This window comes from Medicago sativa, chromosome 5, assembly GCF_051527215.1.
Source record: "Medicago sativa cultivar Bolivia chromosome 5, Bolivia_mono, whole genome shotgun sequence".
In the NCBI taxonomy this organism is placed as follows: Eukaryota; Viridiplantae; Streptophyta; class Magnoliopsida; order Fabales; family Fabaceae; genus Medicago; species Medicago sativa.
The window spans coordinates 13,756,924-13,774,211 of record NC_140753.1 but is presented as its reverse complement, the minus strand read 5'-3'; the positions used below and the strand labels follow the sequence as shown (position 1 = coordinate 13,774,211).

Here is a 17,288-nt window from a genome sequence, read left to right as displayed (position 1 = left end):
TCATTACCGATTCCATTAGTTCTTTTACAGTCTTTCCAAAGTATTGTGAAATAACTCCATCAAACAACACAAATGTAGTTGATCCACTATCATCCATAACATGAATGTGCACTATAAACCTGAAAATGAAAAGTGAATATACATGATAGATCCAATAACATTATTCAACCTACATAGAATTGAGAAAAAAAAAATCATATAAAGTTAGACAAAGTTAGAAATATTAATAGAGAGATACTTTAATCGTTGATATAAAAGCGAAGTTAGAAATAAAAATAAAAGAGATTCAAAGCAAAAAAAGAATATGACGTACTTTAATTTGAAGCAAGATGATTTAATCGAAGGATGAAGGAGGTGAAATATGACTTATAAATGCTATTTGATGTTACTTATACAGAGAGAGTTGAGAGATGATTAATTTGGCATAAAGTGGCACAGATGTAGACATAGTTAGTTACAAAAAACAAACATTAGATGAGGTTTTTTTTTTTTCTTTTTCTTTGGTGGCACAAATTTAATGAGAATTTTTTTTAAGCAAAAGTTTGTTCAGGAAAAGTTAGTTAACAAAAAAATAAAATAATATGGGGATCGGTGTTTATATTTCCAAATAAATAGAGAAAATAGTAAACAAACTATGATGTCCATAAAAAAATAAAAGATAAGATTATGAAAGAAAAAAGCGAAAAAAACAAACTAAGATTATGGAAGAAAAAAACGTATTTAGTGGTTTATGGCACAAACTTAGCAAAAATTTGTTCAATTGCTTAAATATATATTAAATACTAATATGAAAGAAAAACAAAATAAGATTATGAAATTAAAAAAAAAACGGAAAAAAAAAACAAACTAAGATTATGGAAGGAAACTTGTTCAAAAAAAAAAAGATTATGGAAGGAAAAAAACGTATTTAGTAGTTTATGACACAAATTTAGCAAAAGTTTGTTCAATTACTTAAATATATATTAGCTAATAATAATCATTAGATGTCAATATTCCAATAACAAAATTAACCTCAAATTTTGGCTCCAAAAAGTAGTTTAAGACAACTTAAGAACTTTTATTAATAAGAAGATAAGAAGATAAGAAGATTAAACGAACTATTTTTGTAACATCAATGTTCTTCAAAAATTGAATATTCGGAAACGTTGCAATTACTGTATCTGCAAGCCAAGTTTTTAATTTACTCCGTATTATATATCAAAGTAGAATCTAATTTTGGGATTGGATTTGATTTGGTATGGTATGGTACGAGTAGCACTTTGGTGCCATTAATGGCACCGTGCCATTAAATCTGGGCCATTAATGGCACCAAGATAGATGTGTTGTGTGGCCCAGATACAATGACAATGTGTTTGTGTGGCCCAGATTTAATGGCACGGTGCCATTAATGGCACCAAAGTGCTACCCGTATGGTACCCTTAAATTGTCCTTTACAATTCAACCAACGGAACCCCACCATTTTGATTATTGGCATTGTTTTTCTACTCTTGGATTGGATTTTCTAATTAAGCAATCATATGCACGTGCATTTTTATCCAAAAATGAAAAAAAAAGCGAAAGAAAAATGATGTACAATACAATAAAAAGAGGAAATAGCACCAAAATAATAAAAAAAAAAAAAAAAGAGGGAAGCTCATATTCTTTTCCTAGTGCGGTAGAGCGCATTTGAGTTATTCTTTTTTGATTTTTTTCCTTCTTCCTATTAGAACAATATTTTAAAAATCAAATTCTTCAAACAAAAAAAAAATCAAATTAGACAGAGTGAGGTCATTATAGTTAAATTATTTCAACCACAATTGAATCGAATAGAAAAATAATAAACACACACAAATAAAAATGTAGGAAAAAATAAAAGATATAAATTAAAAAATACAAATATAAAAATCAGTTGATTTAACTATAACTCGGTATTTTTCAATTTAAATGCATTGGTGAGTTGACCAATTTTTTCAGCTTATTTAATTTTATTGGTCAATCCGTTGATTTTTTTAAAACAATGTACTTGAGTTAGAAAATAGAAAATAAAAAAAATAAAGTAAATGTTCTAGACTGACTATCCTCGACAATCCTCATTGAAAATATAGGTTCAATGATATTCGGTATATTGATATATTTCGAATTATTAAAGTTGAATTAGTGAATTATCGTTTCAGAATATAGAATTCGAAATGCATTTACATAGAAACAACAAACATATTCTTCACACGTCGGTAACATATCTTTTTACCAACACTCATTAAAACATATTATTAACACACATATCTAATAAAACACATAATAATATTATCCAAATCATACAAAATATCCAAATAAAAATATCCAGAAATACAAAACAAAATATCCAAAGCATACATAACCAAATATTCTACTAGGTAACACGTCCCATAACACCCAACTCCTTCGACGAAACACCACTCCAAACTCTGTTAGACTAGACTCCCCTGCTCCAAATGGCCAATGGTTAGCACCCCAACGACTATTTTTCAGATGCGGCCTAACCATGAGTTCACGTCTGCAAACGGGTTGCATGTCTCCTTGATGACAAATTTGACAAGTGCACCAAACTGTTTCAAGTAACACAACAGTAAGATATCATCTCCAAATGAATTGTTGTTTTCTACTAGGCAATTTACTAAACTTATAATTAAAAACTATAAATTGAGCGGAGTTTGAAAAGTTGTTTTATTACGATGAAAAATAAACGAGTTTTTGATTCAGATTTTTAACGGCGATTAAAATTCTTCGAATCTCCTCTACCTTTTTGTTGGATTAATGCAAGTCTTATATCAAATATGACCTAATGGTTATATAAAAGATGAGCCTAAGATTCTTGTCCCTCTAGATGTCAAATTGCTCCATACCGATATATCATGGACTTATCCTCCCGCATGTAATTGAGTCTAGAATGTCATGTTGCTCCATAACTATTTAAGGTACTTATATTCACACAAATGTAGGAGACGTTAGAATGTTATATTGCTCCCAAGCTCAGGACTTACACTCGTACATGTGTCTTAGAACCTAAACATCATACTAATAATCCCTAATTTCTCAACGATTCTTGAACAAAATACTTATGTAACAATATCAGTTAAAGCCAGATGCCAACATATAAACCCTAACCTAAGATCAATTTAATGCTAAGAGAAGTCAATTCTTAGTCGAAAAGCATTAAGCTTGATAAATATGTAAATTAAATATAACTCGGATCATATTGAATAATAGAAATCATGCATTATAAAATTCCAACAGATAAATAGAGGTTCATCTTAGAACCCTAATCTTTAAGTATTTAGCTACTCGTGGTGACTGAATACATAGTCAAAGAAAAACAAAACATACTTTAGAAGAATGTGAAGAAGGTTGAAAAACACTCATCTTTGATGCTCTAGTCACCCACCTTTGTCATTGAACCGCCAAGTTTCTAAATAAATTATTCTCGTGAAAAGAGGCGTTTAAATAGACATTTTTCGCACCGAGTTACTAGGCTTTTTGCCCTGCTAAATGGCCTTTTTGGACAGGCAATGTGCAGGTACATCGGTCCATGCACGGGGAGCATGGGCCTGACATATTTTCCGATTTTTCTTCTTTCATCAAGTGTTTTTCTTCCTTGACATACTCTTCGGCCTTGTTATTGTTGTTATATTGTTTGTTTGTTACACTCTTCTTTGTAGCATATAACATAATTTAATATTGAAGATGTCTAGCGAAAAGACAAACACAATTGTCACACCTATGTGTCCACATTTTTTCCGTTTTGCAATTTGAATAAGATGCATTTTGATTTATTATTTATGCAATTACCTATTGTGTGACCCGCGCATTCTTGTCATTTAGTACTCAAATTCAAAAATCTATTTTTTATTATATAAAAATAGGCAATATTTAAATTGTATTTTTAACTAATTAATATAATAATTCCCCTAAAAAAATAATTAATATAAATAAGATAAATTTAAATTTATGTCATATGATTTATTTGAAAAAATAACATCACACAAACATTCAAACATATCTAAATGATCATATCTAATTACACGTCAATATAAAATCATCTACCTTAAACTTATTTGAAAAATTCAAATTAAGATATATTTAGTAAAAACTAATTACAATTTATCATATTATATATCTATTTAGTAAAAAATAATTGTGATTTGAAAAAAAAGAGAATCATGATGGGTTGCTTGTAAGACACCTCTTTCCATCACATGTCATATTACCGTTATTCTCCTTATGACAGAACAGCGTACTAATAGAAAAAAGAAAAAACATAATAATTTTATTTTTCCAAATCTCAATAATCCAACGGCCACAAATCACTAGCCGTTAATTATTTCAAAACATAAACCTCTGTGTTCACCACAGACAAATACCCCCAAACGTTGTTTCACTCTCTTCACTTCTACTACTGTCACTGTTTCTCTCTTCCATTTTTTTTTCCTTCAAGGATCTTCTTTTTCATGCCCTTCTTCTTCTAGGATCTTCCAATTTTTTTTGTGGGTTGTGTTTGATTTTTTTTCATTGAAGAAAATGAAGTTTTCTGAGGAGAATGTTTCTAACAACCCCACAAATTTTGAAGGTTTGATAATGATTTTTATGGGATTTGGATTTTGATTTTGATTCAAAGATTGAAAATTTCAAAATGGGTTGTTGATTTTTTTAATTTATTAATTAATTGTTTTTGTGATAATAGGAGGGTTAGATTCTAGAAAGGTTGGGCAAAACAGAAGAGCATTGGGTGTGATTAATCAGAATTTGGTTGTGGAAGGACGTCCTTATCCTTGTGTTGTTAACAAGAGGGCATTGTCAGAGTAAATTCTTGATCAGATTATATGAACCCTTCTTTTTGTGATTGTGAATTTGTTTTCTTTTGTGGTTTTTGGTTTTGATTTATGGTTTGTGGGTGTATCACAGGAGAAATGATGTTTGTGAGAAGAAACAAGCGGATCCGGTTCATCGACCCATCACTAGGTGAGGAATTGATGATTTAAGTTTCTGGTTTGGTTCATAGACCCTTTAGTGTAATTTGAATTTCTGGATTGGTTGACCATAAGAAAAAACAAAGATATTGAGATAAGTGTTTGAATTTGGCAATTTTAAAAACCAAATCAAAAACTATGTAGCATTGACAATTCAGATTATTGGCATGTCTAGTGTTCGACAGAAGTCCGACGCCACATTATCAGATGTGGTTAAATTCAATTACTATTATTTTCTTGAATTAATTTGTCATCCGTATCTACATCTACATGTCACGGTGTCTCTGTCATGTCAGGTGTCTGTGTCAGTGCGTTATAGATCAGAAATAACAGAATTTTTCATCTTATTTCCATGCAAGTTTTGCTAAAATGATGATGGACTTATCTTGATTTACTGTTATATTAGGAGGTTTGCTGCAAAGATTGCTAACACAAAAACAACTAATGCTGAGGTAGAATCTTTTATTCCTTTGTGAAATTTTGCTACATTGTACAGATTCTTACCTTTTGACTAAGATTTTGAATGTTGGGGTCAATTTGAATAGGGAACTACCAAAAGGTCAAACTTAGCAAAATCAAGTTCAAATGGATTTGGAGATTTCATATTTGTTGATGATGAACACAAGCCAGTGGAGGATCAGCCAGTGCCAATGGCTTTAGAGCAAACAGAACCAATGCATAGCGAATCAGATCGGATGGTAATTCTTTAATGTCTTGTTTATTTAATTTGTTAATAAGTTCAAATTTTAAATCCTTTTTCAAATTTTAGTTGTTGACTATCAAATAATTGGTCTTATAGGAGGAAGTTGAGATGGAGGATATCATGGAAGAGCCTGTTATGGACATTGACACCCCTGATGCAAATGACCCTCTTGCAGTTGCTGAATATATCGAAGATCTTTACTCTTACTACAGAAAAGTTGAGGTACATTTGGAATTAATATATTAGAACACTTATCTGATCATTTGGATTTTATTTCAAATGGGATATATGAGGCAATGACTCAGACACAGACACCATACACCACACTGACACATAGACACCTATAATAATTTGAGAAAAAACAATAATTGAATTTAATGGTGTGTCATTTTCACACTGACATATGTTTGACACCTGTCCACATCCACTCTGGTTGAGCCCTAATGTCAATGGAAGCATTTATTGTATTTTCTCTTTTATTATAACTTTTTTCACTGTATTTAACAAATTTATACTCCTAAATTCTCTCACTAATTAGACCATAGGAGTATATCACTTTTATAGTTTTATGTAAATTGATTTCAGAATTCCAATTAATATTGAAATTCTCTCCAATCAAATTTCAATAACTAATAGCATTAACTACATGCAGAGTACTAGCTGTGTTTCACCAAACTATATGGCACAGCAATTTGACATTAATGAAAGGATGAGAGCTATACTGGTTGACTGGCTTATTGAGGTATATTCAATGTTCCTTCTGAATCACTATGCCTTAAAAAATGCTATTGACTTGCATCCTGGATTAAATATAGGATTAATTATGTCTAAACATAATTAACTCTTAAATATAATTATCATTAACTTTTTTGTAAATTCCATTTCCCCCAAATATTGATAATGATCACTTGTTTTGCATGAACCCTTTTCAGGTGCATGACAAATTCGACCTCATGCATGAGACATTGTTTCTCACTGTCAATCTTATAGACAGATTTTTGGAAAAGCAGTCTGTGGTAAGAAAGAAGCTTCAGTTGGTTGGTCTAGTGGCAATGCTTTTGGCATGCAAGTATGAGGAAGTTTCAGTGCCTGTGGTTGGAGATCTAATTCTTATATCAGACAGAGCATACACCCGGAAAGAAGTTCTGGAAATGGTAACATTTCTTTGCTTGCTTATTGTGTCAGAACCTTTAAAACTGCAGTCATCTTACATTTTCTGCGGTGACATTGAAAATCTTTGTGGAGCGACTGCAGAGACATAAAAAACCTAAACCTTAATCTTAATATTGCGGCAGCGCAGACCTTTTTCTAAAAATTCCGACGACAAGTAACTGAGATTTGTGTGTAAAATTTTGCAGGAGAAGGTGATGGTCAATGCATTGAAGTTTAACATATCTGTGCCAACAGCCTATGTTTTCATGAGAAGGTTCTTAAAGGCGGCTCAAGCAGACAGAAAAGTAAGTACTCAAATTTCTGCCTAATATATTTCCATGCCATTTTTTTTTATCATAACTAGCAATACCATAGTTACTAATTACAAATACTTTTTGCTATATTGCTCACCATGAAACAGCTTGAGCTGCTAGCTTTCTTCTTGATTGAGCTATCTCTTGTAGAATATGCAATGTTGAAGTTCTCTCCTTCTCAACTAGCTGCCGCTGCTGTCTATACAGCTCAATGCACTATGTATGGTGTCAAACAGTGGAGTAAGACATGTGAATGGCACACCAACTACTCTGAAGATCAACTCTTGTAAGCATTTTAAAGTTCAGTCTTTTTCTAGTTCCAACTAAATCGAAGGCTTATTCATTATGAGTTCAAAAACTATGCGCAATTGCGTTGGTCTATAAAAATTGAACATTCAATCATATCACACATGTAGATATTTGTTGAGAAATATAACAAAGCTAGACATCATTATGAGTTATGATATGATTAGATGTACGTGTAAACTACTAACTAGTAATTCTTTGAGATCAAAAGACTATGCGTCGGAGTAGAAGAATTGTGCATTCAATCTTATCACACATGTTGATATTTGTTGAGAGATATAACAAAATGACATCATAGGGAGATACGATTAGATGCATCTGTAGATAATTTTACAAAATCAGTGCCATAACCTTTTTTTTATATAGTTATTATGAAATGTATGCAAAATAAATACTAAATAGTGACTGCTTTGTTTGTGACTACTTACAGAGAATGCTCTAGTTTAATGGTTGACTTTCACAAGAAGGCTGGGACAGGGAAACTTACAGGGGCACATAGGAAGTATTGCACATCAAAATTTAGCTATACTGCGAAATGTGAACCAGCAAGTTTTCTTCTGGAGAATGAGTTGTAGCTGGCCATAGCTTAGCTACTAATGATTGAATAACAAACAATTAACTTTCATAAATGGGTTTAAGAATGTTGTAAGCAACTTGGGTTGCAATGGGGATGGGAATTTACTAATACTAAGGATTCTGAAATCCTCACTCAGTGTTTTACTTGTCTGTTCTCTAGTTATTTCTCTGTAATGTTCTGATTGAACATAGTTTACATTTACAACTGTATTTCTGATGTTCCCATTGAACATAATAATGGAAATATATAGAAAATTTTCAATAATTCTCAAGAGTATTTTGATGAATATTTTTGCTTTTGTCTGCCATCATACAATTCTCACTGTGAAAATTCTGTCTATGTTGGAAGAGATCTCTTGTAAGTTGGAATTATGCAAACTTGTAGTTTGTTCACAAATTTAGTTCATGATTAAATCCCAAAGGTAAGGTAGATTTCTCATTTTAGTGTAGTTAAATTTCCTTTTTGGTATAAGATTACACATAGGCGAACATAAGCCTTTTGTAAATCATTTGGAAGAGGTAAATCAAGGAGAGCTTAAGCACATCATCAGTTGTAGTTGGTTAGTTAATTACATAGGAATCTGTGATGAGTTGAAACAAGATGATCTGTTATCTCCATTTCTATTCATTATTATTCTTAGTACAGAAGACACACAAATTTCCCATTTACAATTTGCAAGATTTGCTAGTTGTGATGACCTCCAAGAGGCTCAAGGATCTCAAGAGGGTTTTGATTACTAGAAGTATAGTAAATCTAAGAGATTACTAATTAGAAACCTGTCTAACTAGTTTTGATGATAATAGAACTTGAAAAGTGTTCAAACCTGTCCAAAGGTTGGTTCAACAAATTGTGGATCTTGTCATCAATGGGCTTTTAAAATCTCTTGCGGTGATCACCGTTTTGATCTTATCTTCTTCATGCAGTGACGATCATTCATTTCCAGATTCATCTTCTAATCTATTCCGCTTTGTAAGTTTTCAATTTCTTTCTTGGTTCTGGATTTTTGTTTATAGAATAATTATTAAAAAATTGAATTCAATCATGAAAATATCTTCTTACCCAAGGTTCACACCTTAGGTAAGAAATGATGGTCAAATATAAGGGCTATGAAAGCAATTATTCGAGCTGGTCTTAGAACTTAAAAGTAAACTTACTTACATATAAGTTTGTTGGTGGATGTTAACGTCAACCAATCATGGTTGGAAGTGGTAGCGGCATTGGTCCTTAATTGCAAGGTTGACTCTCTATTTCCTTCAAGTATTTGGGTATTCCTATTGGCGTAAACCAGAGAAGGAAATCTTCTAGGATGTCAGTCATAAATCATAAAAAATCGTCTGTCTAATCAGAGGAATTGAATTTTCTCTTCTGTTAAAATTGTCATGTCTGTTATCCTGATCTGTTTTCTTTCCTATTTCAAAGCGTCATCATATACCGTGGCTCAAATTTGAATCATATTATAAACAGTTTATCTTGGGGGAGTAAGGAGGCAAGAAGAATTCATTGGGTAAAATTGGATAGAGTGTGTTTTGAGAGAGAATGGAGGGTTAGGCATCAAAAACATGCTGCTAGGAAAATAACTATGGAGAATGCAAGTTGAAAATCATGGATTGTGGTTTAAGATATTGAATAACAAATATGGCTTAATAGATGGAGTAATGATTGGGGAGAGTAGATGAAGTTCAACATGGTGGAGTGATATTGTTTGAGGATTGAGAAAGATGGTGTAAAAACTGCAAGGCATTTGTTTCTTGAATGTAATCATTTTTCAAGTGTGTGTGTGGGGAGGAGTGCTAAGATTGTGAGGTGTGTGTTAAGCCATGTCAAATGATGCAGCATATCACTTTCAGTAATTTGAAGAGGTTGTGAAAGGAGATAGATTGTCATGTGTGTATATTTGGATGATTTTGAATAAGAAACAAAATTGGCTTAATAAGAATACTCTTGTGTATTCTAAATTCTGTTTTACATTTCTGTTAAGAGCGCTTTTTATTGTTTGACGTACCACGGGCATACCAAACAACGTGCTGAACGTCTGGGTACTACGCGTGCCAATGCCAGTACAAGTACTTTTCAAAAATAGGAGTGCCGGTGCTTCAGAGCTCAAATTTAATGATCACAGAGGAGGTGCTGCTCCTTATATAGGAGTGTTGAGCTAACCTCTAACTAGTATTCTTTAAAAGACTGCGTAATTAACCTACACCTGTCTATAACTAACCGAACTCTGATCAGTTAGTTACACGACAGTTTATACTCAAGATGTATGCCTATGCTAAGGTGCACACTCGTGCTAGACATCATGTAACAAACTGAGCAGTGCACTATACAGCAGTATGCCTATGCTAAGACATGGCATACTATAAGAAGCGTTTGTGTTAATTAAAGAGATATCGGAGGAAGTTAGTGTAATTTTCCCTTTCATATTATACCCGTTGAAAAATTAAACACAAAAATATTTTGTGTTTGAGAGCAAGCAGGATGACATTTCCATGGCATAGGGAAAGAATAGCATTTCCATGGAGAAGATGGCTTTATTATCTTAACAAAGACAAATAAAAATATTATTAACTTAGATGTGTATTTGTGTAGTGTTTGTGTGTTAAAAGCCGAATGTCCTGGAGCGTGTTAATTCCTCATAGATAAAACCCAATGCGGGTCTAGATACATAACCCTCCAACTAAGAGAACAAACATGTCTTTTGTATTTGTGTTCTAAGACAATTTTGTTCCTCCCAAAACTTGCTTGTATCTCACCAAATTTTGTCTATTTCATCCCAACATGATGCCAAATCTCCTACACTATTCCTCAAATATTTTTTCAACTTTCCATGAGCCAATTCAACAATGTTGGTGGTTGTACACCCTAGATGCAAGACTTTATTCGTCCATGCCCTCACAAATTTTTCCTTAACGGTGTTCAAAATTGTGGTTTCAACATATGCAAGGAACTTTGGAAATGGTTTACATACATCTTTGAATTTCAATAAGGCACTTACATATGAATCCTCCGTAGGAGATTTGACCAAATCTTTCCAAGCCCTCATGATTTTGTCAACAACATCACTATGCTTCTCCTCCTTCGCTTCCTTCACTTCTTTCTCATCAACTTCTGCATCCTTATGCTTCGCTTTGACTCTACAATTTGTGATGCACTTAGCTCTTACATTCTTCCCAATATGAAAATAACAAAGTATAGCGTCGGTTTCAGGGAGAACTTTGGCAACGACATTTACCAGAGCATTGTCCCTGTCGGTGACAACCACCTTAGGCATGTTGAGTTTTGAGGACAAAAGACCAACCAACATCTCAAGTGACCAAGTAAAGTTATCCTCTTATTCAAAGGAAAGAAAGACAAAATTAACGAAATATGTCATGTTGGTAGAGGTGACATCAACAATCTTAAATAACGGCATTCAGTAGAAATTGGTTTTGTAAGTGGAGTCCATGACCAAAACGGTCGGAAAAGTGTTAAGCATATTAATTAACTCCGGATGAGCAAAAAAATATGTCTTCAAAAGTGGTTTTCTCACTATTTGCTCTTGTGAAATAGGCGTATTTATGCTCCTCCAACTTCGAAATCAAGTATTGCATATCTGTCGTGTCACCTCTTATCCCCTTGCGCCATCTAGTTCGCGCATTGTACACTTGTTTGATAATATTTCTTTGTTTTTTTTTGCTTCAAATTCGTGAGAATATTCCTAGGCACCGGCATGCTCTTTGTCATGTCAATAACTGTTTTCTTCTCCTCCTCTTTTATTCTACCCGCAAGAAGGTGGACGGCTAACTTTAGCATCAACTCATTGTTGTAAATTCCATTAAGCATTTCCAACCACCAATCATTTGTATCCTTATCAAAGAAACAACACAACCTAAACCAACAATCACATTTCCTTGTGCCCGTGCCTTCAAGGTTCAGTTTCTTCCTCGTCTTCTGTGTTTTGTATTCACCACTCCTTTCACATTGCAACGACAATGTTGACCTTTTTGAACTATATTTATCTATAGATTTACTAAATCCAACCCTTGCTGCTTGTCGACCAACCCAACCAAGCAAATAATCTCGCTCTCGCCATCTTTCATTTGTTAAAAAAAATGAGTTGGTTTCTACTTCATAACCGCGAAGCTTTGCAACATCGGTAGATACCGATTTAGGTTTTTCTTCAATGTGAGCTTGAAAGAGAATTTTGACTTTCAACTTCACATTAACGGTTGGTTTGACATCGCTGGAAGCTTTGCTAGAAGCTTCAATTATGGCCGGTTTTGGCTCAACGCCATCATCCACCACATTTTCAACCATCACTATGTCTATTAAATAACGAAATAACAAGGAAAAAAATATAAATAACTTGCGCAAGAAGCTAACAAAGAAAAAAATTGGCGCAAAATTTCAAAACTGGGCGTTACACCTGCGTGACTTAAGTCATGTGGGCTTTACACCTACGCGAGTTAACTCGCGTTGGCCCAGCGTGACTTAACTCATGTTCCAGTTGCGTCCCAAACTGACGAACATACCTTAAAAACTAGTAAAATCAAATGAGTTTAGATGATACATTACCTGATTTTTTATGTTTGATGAGCGTAGAATGTAACGCCCTCCTTTTATTTAATTATTTTTATTAAGTTAGAATCTATTTATGTGATTTATTTATATATATGAGGTGTTAGTATTTTATTATGTGGCATTATTCTATTATTTATTAGAATATGAGAATTATTGGTGTAAGTAGAATTAGGGGTTAGAATAGAAAGAAGAATAAGTTGTTGGGCCCAAAATAGATTTAGAAAGAATAGAAAGGTTATAAATAGAGGAAGCTAGGTTGAGAGAATAGTTTACAACGTACGTTCAAGTTTTGGAGAAAAGAGGAGAAAAGCCGAGAGAAGAAGAGAAGAAGAGAGAGCTGCGATTTCTGCAAAATTAAGGTAAGGGTGAGACTATCTTGCTTTAATATTAAGTTGTAAATCATTAGATTACATCTAGCAAAGTTGGGGAGAGTTTGTGAGATTAAGAGGATTAGGGTTTTGAGTGAAGAATTGAGGATTAATGGATGAAAATTGTTAGATTGATGTAGAAACTGTGAACAGTCCTTAGATAATCCGTAGAATGATTATTGGAATAGTTTTGAGGTTTAAAACATATGATTAGATGAGAAGTCGGTGAGTTTAAGAATTAGGGTTTATGAGCGATTTTGATGATTAGATGATGAAGAGCCGTAGAATTGATGAGAGAATCATGAACAAACCTTAGATATCCTATATGAATGTTATTAGAAGTAGTTTGATGGTTAGAAACATGAGAATGGATGAAAAGTTGAGATTCTGAGAAAAAGTGATTTTAAGTGTTTTTGAGAAATAAGTGATTCTAGGATAAGCTGTTTTGGAGATTTAAAAATATGATTTTTCAGTAAAATATGATAGGATTTGTCGAATAGAACGCGTAGGCGAAAACGGAATCGGATTCGGAGTAACGGTTAGGTTTTTACGGACGAAACGGTGAAACCGAAAAAAATGGGACTGCACAGAGCTGCGTCGCAGGTGGGCTACTGCCTTCCCACGCCTGGGTGCAGTTTTCCACGCCTGGGCGCAGCAAGGCATCCCCTCATGGGTGACTGCTTGTTGTGTTTTCGTTGCGTGCTGTCAGAACTTCGATTGTTGCGTTCTTGTGTCTTTTTCACCCATTTCCGTGTTGAATTAGCTTTCGGTGTAAACATAAAAGTTGTAGATATTTGAGTTAGATTTCTAATGGTTTTGGTTTGACATGAAAATGATTCATAGTTTTTGAGTTATGATGAAAATAGTCCAAGTGGGTCTTCAGAAAACTTTAAGAAAACTTAGCATAACTAATCCCAAGTTAGTCCAAAAACTTATGGTTGGTTTCCCAACTTCAACTTAAGTATTAGGGATTTAGTTGAGGTGTTTTATGAGTATTTGGCTTATGTCTCATTGATCAAACTTGATTTGCTTTTGAAGAATGTTTTGGACTTTGATATGAATGTAATTGATTAATGTATATGTGGTTATTGTTGTTGATATGTTGGAATACATTATGTGAGTATTGTATGATACATAATATTATGATGTTCTATGATGTTAAGTTGATATGATTCATTTCTTATTGATGATATGATATTCTAGCACTGTTATATGCTGCAATTGTTGCTGTTTGTTGCTGCTGAATCTTAGTGAAGATGTATAAGTCGGTCTAAGTTGTCATGATTTAAGAAGTTGTCCATTTTAATGGAATTGTATAAGATGTTCACGTTGTTGTCCAAGTTGTAGGAAGATTGTGTCGTTGCATAGTCAGTGATGGGGGCTTAATGCCCGACAGGTTCTTTATGACCTTAGCGATGGGGGCTTAATGCCCGACAGGTTCTTTATGACCTTAGCGATGGGGGCTTAATGCCCGACAGGTCCAAATATGACCTTAGCGAAGGGGGCTTAATGCCCTGGTGGTACCACATGCATATTGAAGTTGTCTAAGTTGTTGTTGAAGATGTTGTTACATTGTAGAGTCGTCATAACTTATATTTGATGATGATTTAATGATGATGTTTGTTTAAGAAGTTGATTACGAACTTAATTATGAAGTTGTTTTCGATAAATGATATGCTTTGATAATGATACTTATGTGAAATACATGATGATGCTTATGATTATATTTGGTGTTAGATGTTGATGCTTATGATCATTATATGTGTTGATGTTTGTGATTAATATATGTGTTGATGTTTGTAATTAATATTTGATGATGTATGCTGATGTTTATGAATTAGTAATTGATGTTATATGATGATGTTTACGTCTACAATTAAGATGATATAAGATGAAGTGTATAACTAATGTAGGAGATTAATGATGCTAGTTAATGGAGTATAAGATATGTTAATGATGTTTAAGTTGTTGAATGTACTTTATATGATTTATATGTTTAATATTATTGTTTGAGAAATCTCACCCCTTCTGCTTGAAAATGTTGCCCTTCGTATGGGTAACTTGCAGGTAATAAAGACTAGAAGTGTTCGTGAGTGGACTCCTCACTTGTGTCTAGGTGCTCTGATACGTAACGGGATGGGACTTACTTTCATATCTATTCCTTACGTGTCTTTTATGAACGTTTTATGAATAAGTATTGAACCAAATTATGAGATTTTCTGATAAGGCCTGCGTGCCAAGACTTTATTCATGTCGAACTATTTCCGCTGCGTATTTCCATACTTTTATGATGTTGAACCTGGAAGGATATTTATTAATATCTATTTTATGACGTTAAAGTAGTATGTGACATTCCGTTTATGATTTAAATACTCTGATTTAATATGAAATTTTTATGTTGGGAAAACGGGGTGGTACATAGAAACTTACTTCCTGACGATTTGCAATGATTTGAAATGAAGATTTTCAGCCAAAAATTTGCAGTTTTTGGGTTATTGGAGGTGAAGAGGGAAAGAAACTGGTTGTTGGAGTGTGGGACTGATGGGTTTTGTACCAAAACAGTACATCCATCCCCACGTGAGTTAAGTCCCATTGAGTTACAACCTGTGTGAGTTAACTCACGTTGAACATACCGAGCGTGACTTAAGTCATGCATGGGTACTTTCGTCAATTCAGTTGGGAGTGAATATTTTTTGTTGTGATATTTTTCCACTTTTTGAACCCATCACCCGAACCGGCCCACTTGAAAGACAAAAAAAGCACACAGGTTTATTGGTTTACGGCCGGTTTGGTTTCACTTGTTCAGCCCTAGGTCAGATGATGAAGGACTAATGACCACACAAATGATCAATGATCCAGGCGATGACTTGGATGCTTGGTACAAATGATGTGTTTGTTGACAATTCATTGATTGAAGGATTTGTTTGCCCGATAATATCTTAATCACCTTGTCTTGTGTTTTGACGACCACTTGTCATTACCTCAAAGATAGGTCTACGTCTTCTTCAAATCCTGATGTTCAACCATTGCATAAAGACCAGAGGATGACACTAAATACTTCATTTATCTTTTACTAACCTAGATTCTCATAAACACAATTAGTTGACAAATTGTTCCTTTATTAATAGTTTGTTTATCATCAAAACATAATATTGAGAGGAGGGATGGAACCATAATTTTTTGTTAAGGGTGACGAAAATTATGTGTAGTTCTTTGTTTTTTTTTAAAAATTATAAACCCACATTAACTTAAACGCATATAATATATCATATATGCATAAAAATTTATATTTAATTTATATACAACGTTATTGTAAAAAAAAGTTACACCGTCAATCAATCATAATCATCAAATTATTAAAAACGTTAGACTTTTATCTTAATTATTTTTAAAATTACACATATGATTGGTTGTAATTTGTAGACAATATATCATGATTAAAATTTAAATGGTTATATATACAAAATTATATATTCATTTCAATAATTTTATCAACAGTTAAGGTATTGTATTTTTGTTTTGTCCTGTAATAGTAGATGGTAAATGTGCCAGGATACTCCTCATTTAAAGAACACCTTCCATTTAAAAAGTAATAGGCTCATGAAATAAAATAATATATTTTTTTAAATGAAAGTGACTATTAAATGGAGAGGATCTCAACCCATGATAAATGATTCAAAGACGTTTGATATGTTGAAGTGCGAGTTTTATTCTCTACATCTCAATATTTAGTGTGTGTAATTTCGCCACTAAACTCTACAAAAAAATGTCTAATTTTTACGATCTTATCAAAAATATTATTTTAAAATAGCCACATTAAATTTGTAACAACCGTTCTTCCTAAGCAATAATCAATCTCATTTTGAAATAATTTAAGAAATGGCATTGGAAAGAGCTTGTAAATATCTAAGGTGATGTAGAAAGAATACTGTCCCCGTGAGCTTACCTCAATTGGCAAGGACATTACATATTTTATGCAGGGGCCAGGGTTCGAACCCCGGACACCCACTTCTCCACATTTATGTATGTGAGTTCTAGCCACTAGGTTACTAGACCAAAAAAAAAGAAAAAAGAAAGACTACTATATATATTAATGCAACCATTTTGGATTAGGAGTGTGTTGTAGTGCAATTAATGAGTGATGATGTTACATAATTCAATCAAAAACGTCTGAAAGGGGGGAACATGTATCTTCAAGTATCCATATACTCATACAATTTTAGACTTTGGGGTGGCGGTAACCCCTAATATCTAAGGTGATGTGAACCTACGTGTGGTTCTAACAATCTTAGTCCATGAGAATAAAGAATTTTGATAATTCCTTGATTA

General features: G+C 33.2%; 2 protein-coding genes across 2 annotated transcripts; one reads left to right on the top strand and one right to left on the bottom strand.

Moving 5' to 3' along the window:
* Window positions 1–4,401: 4,401 nt before the first annotated feature.
* LOC146920282 (G2/mitotic-specific cyclin-1) lies at window positions 4,402–8,298 on the top strand. Its single transcript, XM_085713686.1, has 11 exons — window positions 4,402–4,582; window positions 4,697–4,814; window positions 4,918–4,974; window positions 5,389–5,434; window positions 5,528–5,680; window positions 5,782–5,907; window positions 6,338–6,427; window positions 6,618–6,839; window positions 7,044–7,142; window positions 7,259–7,437; window positions 7,888–8,298. Exons 1-11 carry the CDS (start codon window positions 4,534–4,536, stop codon window positions 8,030–8,032), a joined length of 1,284 nt encoding a protein of 427 aa, XP_085569812.1. The 5' UTR covers window positions 4,402–4,533; the 3' UTR covers window positions 8,033–8,298.
* Window positions 8,299–10,780: 2,482 nt separating this feature from the next.
* Window positions 10,781–12,327, bottom strand: LOC146920281 (uncharacterized). The gene is made up of 2 exons (XM_085711126.1): window positions 11,737–12,327; window positions 10,781–11,359 (listed from the first exon to the last, which is right to left on the bottom strand). The coding sequence occupies exons 1-2, from the start codon at window positions 12,325–12,327 to the stop codon at window positions 10,781–10,783; spliced, it is 1,170 nt and encodes a 389-aa protein (XP_085567252.1).
* Window positions 12,328–17,288: the final 4,961 nt, after the last annotated feature.